The 18620-nt window shown below is 38.2% G+C and overlaps 1 protein-coding gene across 3 annotated transcripts in view; it reads left to right on the top strand.

Annotated features, from left to right (window-relative positions):
* Positions 1–18620, top strand: part of CSMD3 (CUB and Sushi multiple domains 3) — a 1168908-nt gene that overhangs the window by 992271 nt on the left and 158017 nt on the right. For all 3 annotated transcript variants that reach the window (XM_077808852.1, XM_077808853.1, XM_077808854.1), the window contains 5 exons: positions 89–158; positions 605–721; positions 4546–4755; positions 7004–7192; positions 10999–11176. In XM_077808852.1, the coding sequence (XP_077664978.1) occupies positions 89–158; positions 605–721; positions 4546–4755; positions 7004–7192; positions 10999–11176 (764 nt within the window). The remainder of the gene's footprint in view (positions 1–88; positions 159–604; positions 722–4545; positions 4756–7003; positions 7193–10998; positions 11177–18620) is intronic.

Here is an 18620-nt window from a genome sequence, read left to right on the forward strand (position 1 = left end):
ATCACTGCATGTTATTGTTATGACTATAAAGAAGTAGTGTACTGTATTTGGAAAATGTGTTAATATATGTCTTGTCTTGTCATTGTAGGGACATTCACATATTACTTGTATGCCTGGACCAGTGAGAAGATGGAATTACCCTATTCCAATATGTTTAGGTATGTTCATTGTATGTAAAATTTGCTTCTTCAGTTTGCTAGACTGAAAATTATGCAAGACCTGGAGATAAAGCATTCTCAGTCAGGGGTGTTTGATTATAGAATACACATCCAAAGGAGATCAGATCGATCTGTAGTCTATCAGAGTGTACTACAAAACTGTCCTCTTTGGCAAAGCTTTCCCACAATAGTCAAATATGTGGAAGAAAGGAGGAAATATGTCACAAGTAGAACCTCCTCTACGAGGGAAGGGAGAAGAGCAGAAGACTTATCAAGTTTTCCAGGGACCTCTTTAGGCAGAGCTAATGTATCTTTTAGATACTACACTGGTGAGTTCTATAGAAAACTATGAAAGAAAGAGAGAAAGAGTGATTAAAATTGAAAAGATTCTCAATAGTATGCCTTGATTGTAACTACTGCCTACAAGTATCTCCCTCATTTTGCAGCACAATGTGGTGGTGCTATGTCTGACTTCAGTGGAGTGATTCTTAGCCCTGGGTTTCCTGGCAACTATCCCAGCAGTTTAGATTGCACATGGACAATAAAACTGCCTGTTGGGTTTGGTATGTATCCTTTCAAGAATTACTTGTGTCTTGTGTTTATGGCTTTAAAATACTTAACAATTTTTTAAATATTTTATATATTTATATTGTTCCACAAATTTCTGCCAGTGGATTTAAAATACATTTTAAAGATTAGCAGTGTCATACAACTGAGAATCAGGTTATAAAGGGCTTGTGCATAAAGAAAACAATGGTAAAATTCACACAACTACTGTTACTTGCTTGTATCTGCTATTAAATATAAAACTAGTTTACTATTTTTAAAGTTTACCCCATCCTTATAGTCATTTTATATGTGTAGTATGTATGTTAATTATGCACTTATTTTCAGTGTTGCAAAACCCACTCACTGTGACACATATGCCATCTATGTTGGTGGCCAGCACCTTTAACTTCTAAGAGTGGATCTGAAAAATTTGGGGTTAGATGGATTCCAGTTAATTATCTGCTAAATTATACACTTCTGGTCAGAGAAGGGAATTCTCCTCCCTTCCCTGCCAGACTGATAAGTAGCAGGGCAGGAATTTTTCTCCACATCCAAGCACTAGTAAAAGCACAACCTCTGTTCAGTTATCATTTAAATAGAAGATCTTGGCAACAGACTTTATGGTGTAATAGACTTTATCAAAATGTCCCATGGAATTCAATAGGGATGAAACTAATAGCGTTCTATGGAAAATAAATATGTCTTTAGAACTTATTGTTAAACACCAAATACATTTACCCATGAAGTGTCATTGGGCCAGAGAGAGACTGCCCTGATGGCCTATCCATTCTTACACTCACTTGGGAGAATGGAGACCCAGCTTCAAGTTCCTTGTCCAATGAATATTTATTTATACAAAAGGTGAGAAAAAATTCCACTCCAGAATAGCCGGGGCATTCACCTGGGATGCATGAGCAAGGCAGAGTACGGAGTTGAACCAAGGTCTCCTACATTCAAGGTGTCTGCCCTCACCACCTGGCTATTTTGGTTTCTTGCTCCCAAAAATTATTTCTGTTTTTTTTTTAAATTCCATAAGTGCTCAGTTTTGTCCTAAATGGGCAAATGGGAAAAGTTTTGAAATCTTGAAATGTTTTGTGGGACATGAAAACTATTTCCCACACAGTTCTATATATTCGAGAATATTAAACTCATCATAATTCTTCCTGAACAAAACACATCTTTGGGGTCTGGGCACACATTATCTTCTGCTACATGATAGATGTATCCAAATAAAATAATCTGAGAACAATTTTTTTCCAGAAAATACCAGAAAACAGTGCCTGTCAGCTGCACTGTCTATTGTTGTCCTTTTGCTGTGATTTCATATTAATAAGTTAAGAGCCAGTTCACCTTTAAAAATATACTTGGTATGTTCATACAAATGATTTCTAATTAATATGTTTACAGATTACTCAAACAGAAACACACACACACACACAAAAGAACATCATTAAGATTGTAAAGTCAAGCACTCAAAAGTTAGGAAATTCCAGAATTAAGGATGCCACTTGTGCATTATGCGTAGGCATTATGATTCAGTCTTTAAATTACATGTCCACATACAATTTTTTTTCTACAGTGCTCCTGCCATTCAATAGGTCTTAAGCACCTGACTAAATACTTTTCAAATAAGGGTACATTCCTGAGTTTGAATTTTTGGTTACAGGCTTTTTTAACTTTCAGATCATCTTTATCTTCACCACTGTTTGTGTGAGAAAGTACTAAAAACAAAGGGCGCTTAATTTACAGTTATTTTCAATTATTAGTTAAATATGAATATCCAATCATGGCTAATTTGCAATTGATTTAAATGGATTTTTCATTTGATATTTTTGCTATTCTTTCTGAGATTTTTCCCTGATTATATATATAAAAAATGTTTGTTGTGCCATTGTATGCCTAATTCAGGAGAGACTAATAAACTTATGGATCAGTTAATGGAGGATATCCAAAGCAGAAAAATATGAAGACATTAATGAGACAAACAAGCACAACATTGAGTCAAAATGGAAGGATGACAGAATTTCAATGAAAGTGGACAAGTAGGGAAGATGGGAATGGTTTTTAAAAGGTCTGGAAAGAGAAGGCAAAAAGTTTGAACTTGATATAGTGGAAGAGAGCAACGGTGGAGTAATTAAAAGAGAGAAGGGCCATTGTGACTTGAGTGACAGGCAACAAAGATTATTTCAGAGCTGCCATTTGCATGGAGTGGAAGGGTGAGCATGGAATGTGAGAGTCAAGGAGGCTAGAGGGGAGGAAATGGCACTTATCAAGCACCCATCCATGATTATGAGGCATTTGAAGTTTTAGGTCTGTGAACTGAAATAAATTACCAACTCTAAAAATGTTACAGAACAAGAAAGGGGCAAGATTGGGACACAAGCTGATTGCATGATGTGTGTGAGAGAGAGTTTATGAGCCTGAATGACTGGATGGAAGGTGGTTTTGCCAACAGAAACAGAGAATGGGGGAAATGGATGTTATTTTAGAGAGGAAAAACAGCAGGTTTAGTTTTAGTCATGTTAACCTAAACTTGAAAGGATGGCAGAATCAAAGAAGGAGAGAACAAATTTATAATGGAAGAAGTCTGTATGTTGTTATGAGATTTTCTCCAAAGCAAACAGAGCATAGGTACAGAGGCAGAAGTAATTGTAATTAAATCATGTACTAAACTTGTTCCTATAGAATATAAATGTTACATATCTCAGAAAACTATTCACAAAGCTTGCATTATATCCGGAAAGAAATCTCTAGAGGTTGCAGTGACAAACACTATTTAAATGTTAAGATTTAGATAGTTACAAAATTATTAATGATTATTCAATAATTATATTGACATTATATGTCTTAATTGAACATTATATGAAATCATGATGATTGTCTTTGCCACCAAAGGGACTCAATCATCTTTGTAATGAAAGCACTGCATTATCATTGTACAGTGGCATTAAATAACTTCAGACAAAACAAAAATGCTGTTTTATTTTACCTTTTTCAAAACAACATAAAAAGGGAAAATGTTTAATGGGTCCAGTATCCTGTATTTTGGTTGAGCAGTTCCTCTTTCTGCTGTCCCCTAATAATTGTAACAAATCATCTGGAGGGGACAGATAATCTGCAACTCATCTCGTAAATTCTTTTGTTGTTCCTCATTGAATCAAAGATGCAGAACTGTCTCATTATTTATAAGAGCATCCTTTAGCACAGTGTGTGGGGAATTAAGTATAAGAACTGCATTTCTAATTCCTAGTGTGAAGTGCAGAAAAATGTATTCCATAATGTTAGAGTACACCCTCTTTTGAAAGACTGAAATAAATTATGTATATGGTATTTATTGATTTGTACATAGTGCCCCCTTTAAAAAAATCAAAGCACGCTGAAGTATATTATTTAGAGATCACTTTATCTACCATTGAAATGCATATTTTTCTTGGATGGAACACAACTGAAATGAAAGGTACAATTGAGGTTGTTAGACTGTAATTACCAAAAGTGGAATTTGGCAAAGATATTAGGAATAAAACCCTTAGTTTTGCAAAACATGACATGGGATTTTTAATTACCTCAAAGGTCCAGGCTTTGGTTTGTATGTCTTTGGACAGACAGCACTTTCAACATCAGTATTCTTTCTCTTGCTGGGGCACTAGGTTTAGTAATTACTGTACGAAGAGGAAAGACTGTTTTTTACTGAGTAACCAACATGACATCCTGCAGTATAATTGTAATTGTTTAATACCACTAATGCATGAATTTCTAATGTTCATCTGTATATAATTTGCATAACTGATCTTTATTCATTGGATACCAAATGCTTTTGTTTGCCCATATTGTTTTTCAGGTGTGCATTTGCAATTCGTAAATTTCTCAACTGAGACAATACATGATTACTTAGAAGTAAGAAGTGGATCTACAGAAACTAGTACTGTTATTGGGAGACTTAGTGGTCCTCAGTTACCAGCTTCTCTGTTTAGTACAACTCATGAAACCAGCTTATATTTTCACAGTGACTACTCACAGAACAAACAAGGCTTTCATATTATCTACCAAGGTGAGTGATTTGATACACTTATGTGTGAACAAGCTGGTTGTTAAAGGCTATTTTTTCATTGTTAGAAAATAAATATGAAGGCTTATTCTGGAAAAGATTTGTGCATGTTTCAAAAACAAAATGTTATGCACAATTTAATAAATTAAATTGGCACTGTGGTGGGATGCAGAGGCTACTTAACAATTTAGATCAAATAATCATTTTGGGGAAAAAATGAAGACGAGTACTATATCCATTTAAAGTGCAGTGGGAATGTATAAAGACAAATAATTGCCTGTGTTGGAAGTGGACAGTACATTGTAGATCATATTCCTACTCCTTTGGAAATAAGGTGTAGGAAATTTAACAGCACAGTGGGCCTTAATACCATTGTCTGGCTATGCCAGAAGAATGACAGGAGACACTGGATGTTGTTTAATTAGGCCATAACTTTATTCCTAAATATCAGGGGGTATATGGCGGGTAAAAGTGTGGGATGCAGGTAATTCTATAATCATTTACATCCATGGGGGGCGGGGGAGACTGCTGACAGCCCTCCCCCTTTACCCATCTTGGTCCTCAGCCAACCCATTGCTGGGACCCAGTCATTCCCCCATCGAATGAGGGTTGAGGGGAGTGAGAAAAGAATGTCATTCTGGGACATTGCTTTGATATAGACGAAGAGGGAACAATACCATGCAGTGACTCACCAGATCCACTTTCTGCAGCAGCCTGTGATTTCTTTGGAAAACTCCTGCACAAGTGCTAAGCAGGCCAGCCCTGTAGAGCTTGTGAAGACTGATAAAAACAAAGTTGTTGGTGACATAGGTGACATGGTGACATTCTGAAGGATTTGGATCAGCACTCTTGTTCAAAGAAAAGGCCGACATATTTTCAATAAAAACCATTTTCATGGTATGGCTTATGTGAGATGCATCATCTAGCCACCGTCTGAATTGGAAAAGATCCAGACTAAACTGAATACCCCATGTTATTGTAGAAACCACCCTGCAGTAAAGCTTCTTAGAAAATGTTAGAATGACCAGAATCACACTCCAAAACCCAAATCTTGAAGTCTCTTCTAACATGTTCCTAACTCCACGTTTAGGCAAATTCTAGTTGGCTTCTTTGGGAATCTAGATTTAGTGCCATATGAACAAAATAATATGCTGTTTGCCAAGGAGCCCTTTGAGATCTATGCACCACAAAAGTGTGATACAATGCTATATAAGTGTAGATTATTATTATTTATTAATTAATCAGAGCTACATCTATTAAATATATTTTGGAAGAGACACTGCATGTGTGATGAAGGGTCCTGAAAAATTGTTCTTAATGCTTTCAACATTTTAGAGAGATATTGATACTAACCTATGTATATAGGGGTCCAATTGGGGTCTCCAAATTGTCCAGATTTGGTGGAACACCTCTGTCCTCAACAATTCCACGATACAAGGCAGAGGAAGTCTGGGTATTTCATAACTTCTTGAAAAAGGCCATCTGAAATTGTGAAATAGGTTTATACTCTTTACACTTTCACCAGTAAATCTGTGATGTCGAAGCACAATGTTGGGACCTTTTATACTTTTAGATTTGCTAGGAAAAAACAGAGTGGAGATGAAGATAAGTAGCCTTAATGTCAGCTGTTCTCTTTCAGCATATGTAATGCATTGGGCTGCAGTTAGTAATCATCGACAGAACCAGGAGTGGCCTGACTTTGCATAGGTTCATGGGGAGAGGGCATAAGGAGCATATTCTGTCACTCTCTTCTCCTTCTGAACAGGAGCTGGACAAAACTGCAGTTCTTGTGCTTTCCAAAGTGCAAGAATATCTCCCATTAGTGCATAGGTAGGGGCAATACACTCCAAAATATTTAAAGCCATGGTATACTGTTGCTTTTTTGCACATACCAGCAAAAAGGAGAGGTCAGTGAACACCTCAAGGCATGTAGCAGTGACTGCTTCCTGTGTGAATGAACGAGCTCCTGATGGTGTTGCATGGTTACTTCCTACCGCCCTGGCCGGGGTATAGCGCCACCATTCTCCCCTATGCAGATCAGATGGTCTTTGATTATTGCTGTGTCATAAAGTGACTAAATGACTGCAAGGCTTTATATTCTTCTTCCTTTGGTGAAATATGAAAGAAGAGCAAGGAGTTTCCTTTTGTCACCCTAAATGTAAAGCTTCCAATACTAAAGCATTAAAATACAGATCAGAACTGATATTACATTTTAGAACTATTTTTAAAAAAATATTATTATTTATTTCAGCTTATCAGTTGCAAAGCTGTCCTGACCCCCGGCCATTCCGTAATGGTTTTGTTATTGGAAATGACTTTACTGTAGGACAAACAATTTCATTTGAGTGTTTTCCTGGGTACACCTTAATTGGAAATTCAGCACTGACTTGTCTACATGGAGTCAGTCGTAATTGGAACCATCCTCTCCCCAGGTGTGAAGGTATGTATTGTGTAAAGATATGCCATCCACATTCCCCTTCCCTTTACTTCATCAAATCAGACCTCTCTTACTTTTTAATAATTTGTTGTCTGTCTACAGGCTGTACTGAAAAGCCTTACTTTACTTATTACTACTGCCACAGACAGCTCCTTAAGATTTCTCTTTCAGCTCAGTTGGTAGAGTCTTGTGTTTTTCTTAGACAGAAAGCAGTCTGAGAGAAGAGCTGGTTGGAATTGGGCTGTTTTGTCAAAACCAAAACATTTCATGGAGATTTATCAGTTTACACAAAATTTTGTTGGAAAAAGTCCATAACTAGGTGGCTAGATTACTGGGATGGGATTTGTAAAACCTAGGGTTAAGTCCCTGCTCTGCTTGATTTGGAATGAAAAACTCTGCTCTGAATAAGGCTAATCAGGGATTTGAACCTGAGTCAGACATACACATGGTTTTGTTATCTTTCTGCAACAGAAAAATAAATAAATTAAGAAACCTTAAAAATTGTTGCAAAACAGAATTTTCCTCCTCTGGTTAGCTCTGTTTGCAAGTTTATTTTGCCGTGCCACTTAAATTGTTTGGAATTTGAGGATGTAGAGCTAGAAGTATATCCATGTTAGCTTTACTTGTGGGCTCACATATGAAGTGAGCAGCTGCAAAGGGTTTTGATTTGAGGGAGCTTTTCCTGCATTTGAGCCCAGAAGGAAATAGAATGGCTATGCTGCTTACAGAAGGTATTTCTGCATCTATTTCTGTGGTGAAAAAAGTTTCCTGAGGAGACCAGGTAAAAGGACACCAGACCGACTGTGTCAGCTAGGTTTCTGTGATGCAGATCAGGTTGGGTGACTATTTGGCAATAAGATAATGAGGGGAAAAAAAAAACTTATTGACCACAGATTGTGTTGTTGAAGTCCTGGTGTTTGTCTGTTTTGGTCCCATGTGAGCTAGCTGTTTGCCGAGTGGATGTAGCTGTTTAGTGATCTTCTTTACAGGCAGAGTCTGGCATTTCCTGTAATCGTTAGGAAGGGACGCAGATGGGTGGTCAACCTAATTGGCAGTGGTTATGATCTAATGTACTAGATAACGAGGGAATGGCAAGATGGCTCAACTTGCAGAGGAATTGCATCTGTTCATTTTTTGTGCAAGCATCTGAAGTAATATCTTTATTAAGTAAATGTGTTAATATTTTGCTATGTCGTGATTGCTTTTTTAAAGATAATTAGGTATCTTCTACCTGCATTTGTTGTTATTTCAGATTAAAGTTCTCCAAAGCATGAAAATCAAGTTGGTATTTTTTGTTTTGTTTTTCTTGTATGCTTAACTGGAGAGGAGAATACTTTTTAATTTTTTTTAACAATATTTAATGTAATATATTTGTTTTAACATACTATAAATGTATGTGTTAGGGGGCTTATTCCTTCACCCACTTACTTCCCTGGTCCTTCTCACATGAACAGAGAGCAACAATACCCGAAGTCCTAAGGTGCAAACAATTCAATGTTTATTGGGGTGAACTTCCAGCAAGCATGATTCCAGTTTCCTTCCTTAGTGTCCCCCTTCCTAGCTCTGACACCACAGAGGCTTACCTGTGTACCTGTTCCCATTTCCCCCTTTACGTAAACATGATTCCAATTTCCCCACCCCCATTCCCTGTTCCCATTTCCCACCCACACACCCACCCACTTCCTGATTGACTGCAGACTATATAGTAAAACTTGAGTTCTGCTTAGCTATACCTTAACCAATCATTTTACTGAAATTTAACTAACCAATCCTAACATATTGTAACATGATTATTTAACCAATTATATCCCACCGCCTTAATTAGTTTACACCCAGCAAAATTAATTATACAGCAGACAGAAACAATCACAGAACCACACAGAGATTATACAGACAAACAATAGCAAAGTGGGAACTATAATGACAAAACAATACAGAAGTGAGGATTTCACATCCCAGCTATTGATAAGTGAGTTCTTGCCAGACAGGATGCTATCAAACTAAGTTTCCTTTTACATCTTTTGGCACTTCCCTTTCTCTGGAGGTGATAGGCATTATCAGGACAGGATTGTATTCCTAACAGCCCAATAGCACCTTATTTCAGTGTGACTAGGTTGGAATGTAAAGATGTGACCGGTCGCTTCCCAGCTTATGGCTGCTTAGCCAAAGGCCATAGCCTAAGCACAGGGCCTCAGACTGTCACAGTAAGAGAAGGACCTTACACTGGGAGACAGTGATTTTGATTCTTTCTTTTATACCTCTATAACTGGCCAAGTGATAAGAATACACCTAAATTCTTAGAGTATAGGCCTTTACAGACAGACCTGAATATCTATATCCTAACAATATGACTTATCAAATAATGCCTGCCTCCTTGAGTCAAACAACCTGAATCAGATCTCAATATACAGATTTTTTTAATCATTTTTGCTTCCATGCCAAAAGAGGAGAAAAAAATAATTCACTGTCATTTCTTTGAGATTCTGATTTTCTAAGATATTTGATTCTGATAAAGCCCTAATAAATTCCAGTTGTTGGTCTTCATCCTAGCATAGTTAAGAAATTGTCCCAAATCATTTGCTTGTCTCTGTGGACACATTAAATATAAAAGCAGCAGAAATGCAATGTGTGGCTTGCTTGGCTGTGGAGAAGATAGACATAGATCTCCGTATAGCCCTGCATGCCAAGTAGAATGCTGAAAGTCTCCATACTGCACCACTAAGGATGATGTGGGCATATACAGGGCATAGCAATTAAACTCATACACATAGCTATCACCTTAAGACAATAGTGTTACACTCCTCCATAACCTGTCACAGCTGGTCACATCGAGTTTGAAGGCCCTTAAGCATGTTTTGGGGCTACTGATTCTTTGCCTCAGCCCTAGTATTCTTCAGGAAATTTACTCTGAATAAAGCATATTTATGTGGGCTTTTCTCTGTTTCCCAGGATTTGGCCTGATCGTTATTTGTTCCTTCTTTGGATTCTATGCCCTAATCCCTCAATGTTGTCTATAGAGAAATAGGAAAAATTAGAGAGAAAAAGTATGAGGGGAAAATCATGAGTTCAGCAGTCTGCCTTAGACATTATTATGTAATGCATATATATAACTAAAAACTTTAGAGCCATAAGTGCACTGGATGAAGGATTGAGAGGGCACACTTCTTCAGGAAACTGTAGGAAGAATTCTTGCTTACTTAGTCAGAACCACTCTTGGGAAATGCAAAATTGCTTTCCTTCTTGTTCTGCACTGCATACTTTCTCTCCCTCCACACTCACACCAAGTCAGTTCCATCTATCCATCATCACCCCCAATGCATTTTGTGTAGCTACACCCCGAGGACACTATGCGAGAGCAATTCCTGCACTCCCAGTGTAACTGTCCCTGGCCTCTACACAGGGCAACAAAGAAGAAAGTCATTGAACTGTTTTCCTCATCTTGTGCATCCACACGTGGTCAGGTAGAATTTAGCCTATTATCTAAAAATGGATTTGGGAGCCAGTCTTCAAGCCTTCTCTTAGTCAGAACTACCATGTTCTTTTTATTTATTTTTTTTCTGGGAGATTCAACTGAGTAAGGACTTCAGGATTGGGCCTCTTGCTGTTTGTAAAAGCTCAATAGCTTTTTCGTTTCCCATATACAGCTGACCTACTTTAGTTTTCCATAACACAGTTCAACTATGCACATGTTCAATGTATTCACAAATAAGGATTTCACACCATCTAGAAAGAATGCAAAAGTTATTGAGTGCTCCTGCAGTGAAAGTACATGTGTTTGTTGTTGTTTTTTGTGTGTATTTGTTTTTAAGCTCTCTGTGGAGGAAATATAACTGCAATGAATGGCACCATATATTCTCCTGGATACCCTGATGAGTACCCAAACTTTCAGGACTGCTTTTGGCTTGTCCGAGTACCACCTGGTAATGGAATCTACATCAATTTTACTGTTCTTCAAACAGAGCCAATATATGATTTCATAACTGTATGGTAAGTAGGCACAATTATTGATTTATTCTACTATATGTGAGAGTGTAACAAGTCAGAAATTAAAAGTAAATTTTGGTTATGTGTCACAGATTTCTGCTTAATGTCTGATTCTATTTACTGACAATGATGGATTTGAAAGACTAGACCAATGATAAAATGGGCATATTATATTTTCTTTCATGAAGTACCTAAATAGGGATAAAATAAACTTGATGAATGAAGGCAATCCTGTTCCCATTGAAGTCAATGTCAAAACTTCTACTGGCATCAGTGGTATAGGATCAGTAGTTTGATATTTTACTTGTTTGGAGAGTTTAGTCAAGTTATAAAGCAGAACATGTAAAGAGGACTCTCACTGAATATTGACTTCACCCATTAGAGCACAAGGTGAATGAGGTAATATCTTTTATTGGACCAACTTCTGCTGATGTGAGAGACAAGCTTTCAAACTTAAACAGAGTTCTTCATAAGACCTGGGAAATGTACTCAGAGTGTCACAGGTAAATAAAAGATGGAACAGATTTTTAAGCATAAGAAGTTAACATGTGTGTCCAGGAACCATTCAAGGTGAAGTGACCAGTTAACACCTCTCCAGTCACAGGGGAGAAAGAAGAAAAAAGCTGGGGATGGGCAAGTTAGTGGGTTATAGATTGTTGTAATAAGCCACCAATCCAGTTTCTCTATTCAGTCCATGATTTTTACTGTCTAGCAAAGTTATGAATTTAACCTCTCAGGCTCATCTATGGACATTGTTGTGCAGATTTCCTTTGAGAAAGAGGAGTGGTAGATCGGATATAGAGCAACCGCTTTTTGAAAAGTGAAAAGTGTTCACCCACAAGTGAAATGATGGTTTAGTTTGTATGAGTTCATTTGAGAGCATAGTGATTGTCCCATTTTTTTTCCAAATAGCTGTGACTGGAGCATTTAATGGTGTGTGGTTGGGAATGTTGATCATCATAGCAGTGGAGATATGTCTGCAGGTTTTGCATCTATTATGGCAGGGACTGGTGCTGCATATTGTTTGTATGTCCTGGTCTATGTGGAGCTTGCTTCTGACTATGAGCTGGCAAGGTTGAGGGATTCTTTGAATATCAAAATAGGGGATTCAGGAAAGATTCCTTTCAGTATGGGTTACAAGTGTGGGTTGAAATTGTTTAATGGTTGTCCATGTGGGTTCCAGTGTGGGGTGGTAGGTGACAACTAGGGGTGTGCAGTCAGAGGAGGGTTCATTTCTTTGTTGAAGCAGGTTCTTTCAGAGGACTTGGGTGGCCCATTCCGAGATGCAGTCTGCTACTTTGTTGGAGTTGGCTTGTTTGGTGAATTAAGGTGTATATCCTGGACTTTCTCCTCAAAGCATATTCTGTGATATCAGAGTGCCTGGCTATAGATAACAGATTTCTTATTGTGTTTGGGGTGATTACTGGATCTGTGAAGATATGTGTGGTGATCCGTGGGTTTCTTGTGTGTAGTTGTCTGCAGGGTTCTGTTGCTGAAGCTGATTGTGATGTCCGGGAAACTGATGCTGGTGTGGGAGTGTTCTAGAGAAAATTTAATGGAAGGATAATTATTGCTGAAGTTGTGGTGGAAATCTAAGAGAGAGTTTAGGTTGTCTGTCCAGAGGATGAAAATATCATTGATGTATCTCTGGTATATCATTGTTTTTGTTATGCATTTACCCAGAAATTCTTCCTCAAGGTGGCTCATGAAGATGGTGGCATATTGAGGAGCCATCTATTTACCCATGGTTTTTCCCAAGGTTTGTTGTTGAATGTAAAATGAGTATGGATGATGATGAAATAGATGAGATTGGCAGTGTATTTGGGGTGGACCTCAGAGTGTTGTCCATTGTCTTGTAGATATTTGAGACAGGCACTGATGCTGTCATTGTGAAGGATGTTGGTGTACATCCCATGTCATGAGAATAAAAATATTCTCCTAAATTTATGCGAGCAATCTCCTGATCAAGAAAAGGATATTGAGTGCACAGTGCTGACAAAGATCAAAGAGGTAACTCTGTTTAATAAAAGTGTAATAACTGGCAAGTTCAACTATGCACATATGAACTGTTCCAATTTCATATCAGGAAAAGATTTAGAGAAGCAATTTCTTAGCATTTTACATGGTTGCTTTGTGGAATCATCAGTTCTAGAGCATATAAAAAAAGAGACTATATTCTTGATATAGTGGTAAGTAAAATATAGGAGATGGACAGACAAGTTGGGTGAGGTAATATCTTTTATTGGTCTAGCTTTAGTTACTGAGAGAAACAAGTTTTGAACTACACAGAACTCTTCTTTGAGTCTGGGAAAGATATTAAGAATGTCACAGCTAAAGACAAAATTGAACAAATAGTTTAGCATATGTAGTTAGTACATAGGGACCACTCAAGTACCTTTTCCATACCTGTTGAAGAGCTCTGTGTAGTTTGAAAGCTTGACTGACTCACCAAAAAAGTTGGTCTAAAAAAAGATATTACCTTACCCACCTTGTCTCTCTAATATCCTGGGACCGACACAGCTCCAAAAACACTGCACACAACATAGGATTTGGGTCAACAGGTCAACTATAGCTGAGCCTCTTAGTTAAAACAGAACTGAACCTAGGGTGCGCTCAGTGAGACAGATACTCAAAGACACTTGCCACAGAGTGCCGTAGGAGGAAACATAAATAATCATGTGGGCACAGGCATCATTGTATGCTTTAGACACTTCTGTGGTGATTGATTGGTCTAAAGCTTGCTTACATGTATTTCAATTAAAATGCTCTGCAGCGTGAGATACTTAAATTATGGATTCTATAGAACAGTTAACGGGATTATCTGGACTAATTCATTACTAGGATATCTCCATCCATTGTTCGTTTGCCAGTTCTGTTACACCAAGATATATATCTTGGATAAATGGAAATGGAAATTTGGCGGAAATTTTAATCATAGCCATGCATATACAATAATCTCCCATATACCTGTCCATTACTATTCCTGTTCATTCTCATGTGAGGTCCTAATCATTTCCCATCTTGACGACTGCAAACTCTTTCTTCCTTGTAGCCCAGACTTTCATCTTGCTGCTTCCTTCATTCTTTCCAGCATGCCACCAAAAACATTGTCTCCCCTGCCTGCTGCTCTTAGCATGTTCTGGTGCTCTTGAAATTCCTTTACTTTCTCCCAGTCACCTTCTGCATCAAATTTATGGTGCTTGTCCCGGGCTTCACAGCCCTCAATAACTTTAATTCTGCTTGTCTTTACTTTCTTGTCTCCTCTCGCTCATCCCTCACACTTTTAACTCTGCCCAAACTGCATAATTACCAACCTCATCTAGTCTTCCTCTCACTGTCCCCTACATGCCTCCTGCAATGTGACCTCATGTACCTGCAGTTTCCTCCATGACCTAGTTCACCCTGCCTCCTCCTCATTGTCTCTCCTTAAATTTATTTCCAAACAGCCTCCCAAGGCCCCCAAAAGCAATAATAAAAGTAAACCTCAGTGCTCATTACATTGTTATGATTATACTCCTCATTGCTTTCCTTTCACTCCATTTTTATGTTGTCTTGAAATTGTTAAGTCTTTAGGGCAGGGACCATGTAACTAAACTATCTAGCATACTGTATTTGTTGTTATATAAATAAATAATTACACTAAAGTGATGTAATTAAAAAAATCTGACATTGTGAAGAATGTGCTGCTTGGAGCTGATCAGAAAAACTGAGTGAACAGTTTTCTTTTGGAAAATTCAGTTCTTATCAAAATTTAAATTCTTCAAAAAATCATGTCAGTTTTACTAAAAAATTGTTCTGAGAAAAATGGAAGGCAAAAAATCCAACAATGTTGAAATGTCTTGTTTTGACATTTTCAGAACAAAATGTTTTGCGGTGAATTTTGAATTTTTTGTATTTTATTCTGATATGGAATGAAGCCAGAATTTGAAATTTCAAAATTCTCCACAATATGGAATTTCTGTCTTCCACACAGCTCTAGTGCCAGTTGATATGAATCTTGACATGAATTAACTACTGAGCCAGGTAGCTCATCAAGGACTGGGGAGGTAATGGTTTCAATTTGTCACTAGCCTATGTAGAGTTTTAAGAGTATCAAATATAGTATCAAATCAAGTATAAAATAATGTTATTGATAAATCCAAGATAAAGAAATAGTCATATCATGAAAAGACTGAGTTCAATAGCTTGGAGGGGTGAAGGCATGGTAATAGAACTAGAATATGAAATAGAGTTAAAATATGATATAGTCTCCTGAGGTCAGTTATGGGAGATTTATCACTAAAGATATTCAAAGTCAGGCTGAACAAAGCACAAATGAATAGTCATTAGGAACTATCTTGCACATTTCAGAGGGTGGACTGGATGTCCTGCCAGGTTTTTCCCATTTCTAATCTTTATTATTCAACTCAACCAATAAATTTCAGGTTTCTACTAGCCTGCCTATTTCCAGATGAATTGCTTGGCTAGTCATGAAACAAAGATGCACAAAACGAAGATCCATAATTTCAACAATGCAGAAAGAACAAGACATTTTGAAATAAATAGTTACATGATGCAGACCATGAACTGCTCTAAAGTAGCTATTATTTAAACATTGGAACAGAGAACAATCATTTCTATTAAGCACCCCTTTTTGTTTAAGAATCTTGAAGGAAATATTATAAGAAAAACGTGAAATTGTGCATATGCCATAATTAATTATGTATCTTTATCTTTAAACACTTTCTTTTCAGTGAGAACCTTTGTTACCCAACATTAAAACTGCAGCAAAAACAAGAAAATTCATTAAAAACTAGGAAGCTGTTTACATTAATGATTAAATGAGCCAATTTAAATGCCCTATATTTTTATGCCCATTCTTAGGTTTAGGTAGAAATGATAACTTTGACATCTAATTCTGCCCACAAATTCAATTGTTAGATGTTGAAATGCTGTCATCTGAAGCTCCTTTAAAAAACTGGCCCTCAGAATAATAAATGTCAGTAACATTTACATGTATAGTAGTTCAGATACAGTTTTAGGGTGAAATTCTGATCCCATTTATGTCAATAGGAGTTTTGCCTTTGACTGCATTGAGGCTAGGATTTCACCTTAAGTTTTTATATACACTAACTGTGGTACATTATTCAATTCAAATGCCTGAATCAGGCCAAACTAACTTGTTTTCCTTCTTTAATTAGGTAATTGGTTTGGTGGATTGGGGGAATGCCGGGCACAAAATATACCTGTTCTTTCGGAAGGCTTTTGACATAGTTCCACATGTCATTCTCATAAGTAAGCTGGAGAAATTCAGGCTCAGCAGAACTAACATTAAAAAAAAAGAGTAACTATTAATGGAATGATGTCTGACTGGAAGGAGGTCTCTAATGGGGTTCCACAGGCATCTGTTTTGGGTCCGGTTTTATTTAACATCTTTATTAATGACCTGGATGTGGGAATAGAGAGCATACTGATCAAATTTGTAGATGACTCAAAGCTAGAAGGTTTTACAAACACTTTGGAAGATAGCTAAAATCAAAAAGGCTGACAAAGGAGGTGCTGTCGTCATCATGAATAGGTCGGAATATGAAAAAGAGGCTGCTAGGCAGCTCTCCAACACCACTTTCTACAAGCCATTAGCCTCTGATCCCACTGAGGGTTACCAAAAGAAACTACACAATTTGCTCAAGAAACTCCCTGAAAAAACACAAGAACAAATCCGCACACCCCTAGAACTCTGACCAGGGGTATTCTATCTGCTACCCAAGATCCATAAACCTGGAAATTATGGACGCCCCATCATCTCAGGCATTGGGACCCTGACAGCAGGATTGTCTGGCTATGTAGACTCCCTCCTCAGGCCCTACGCTACCAGCACTCCCAGCTATCTTCGAGACACCACTGACTTCCTGAGGAAACTACAATCCATCGGTGATCTTCCTGAAAACACCATCCTAGCCACGATGGATGTAGAAGCCCTCTACACCAACATTCCACACAGAGATGGACTACAAGCCATCAGGAACAGTATCCCCGATAATGTCACGGCAAACCTGGTGGCTGAACTTTGTGACTTTGTCCTCACCCATAACTATTTCACATTTGGGGACAATGTATACCTTCAAATCAGCGGCACTGCTATGGGTACCCACATGGCCCCACAGTATGCCAACATTTTTATGGCTGACTTAGAACAACGCTTCCTCAGCTCTCGTCCCCTAATTCCCCTACTCTACTCGCGCTACATTGATGACATCTTCATCATCTGGACCCATGGAAAAGAAGCTCGTGAGGAATTCCACCATGATTTCAACAATTTCCATCCCACCATCAACCTCAGCCTGGACCAGTCCACACAGGAGATCCACTTCCTGGACACTACGGTGCTAATAAGCGATGGTCACATAAACAGCACCCTATACCAGAAACCTACTGACCACTATGATTACCTACATGCCTCCAGCTTTCATCCACACCACATGATCCATTGTCTACAGCCAAGCTCTACGATACAACCGCATTTGCTCCAACCCCTCAGACAGAGACAAACACCTACAAGATCTCTATCAAGCATTCTTACAACTACAGTACCCACCTGCTGAAGTGAAGAAACAGATTGACAGAGCCAGAAGAGTAACCAGAAGTTACCTACTACAGGACAGGCCCAATAAAGGAAAATAACAGAACGCCACTAGCCATCACCTTCAGCCCCCAACTAAAACCTCTCCAATGCATCATCAAGGATATACAACCTATCCTGAAGGACGACCCATCACTCTCACAGTTCTTGGGAGACAGGCTTACAGATGGCCCCCCAACCTGAAGCAAATACTCACCAGCAACCACACAACAAAAACACTCACCCAGGAACCTATCCTTGCAATAAAGCCCATTGCCAACTGTGTCCACATATCTATTCAGGGGACACCATCATAGGGCCTAATCACATCAGCTATGCTCTCAGAGGCTCGTTCACCTGCGCATCTACCAATGTGATATATGCCATCATGTGCCAGCAATGCCCCTCTGCCATGTACATTGGCCAAACTGGACAGTCTCTACGCAAAAGAATAAATGGACACAAATCAGATGTCAAGAATTATAACATTCAAAAACCAGTCGGAGAACACTTCTCTTTGGTCACTCGATTACAGACCTTAAAGTGGCAATTCTTTAGCAAAAAATCTTCAAAAACAGATTCCAAGGACAGACTGTTGAATTGGAATTAATTTGCAAACTGGATACAATTAACTTAGGCTTGAATAAAGACTGGGAGTGGATGTGTCATTACACAAAGTAAAACTATTTCCCCTTGTTTATTTCCCCTCCTACTGTTCTTGTAAAGTGCTGGGAATGGCCCACCTTGATTATCACTACAAAAGGTTCCCTCCCCCGCCCCACCCCCGCTCTCCTTCTGGTAATAGCTCACCTTTCCCGATCACTCTTGTTACAGTCTGTACGGTAACAC

The sequence above is a fragment of the Eretmochelys imbricata genome, chromosome 2, assembly GCF_965152235.1.
Source record: "Eretmochelys imbricata isolate rEreImb1 chromosome 2, rEreImb1.hap1, whole genome shotgun sequence".
NCBI classification, from domain to species: Eukaryota; Metazoa; Chordata; order Testudines; family Cheloniidae; genus Eretmochelys; species Eretmochelys imbricata.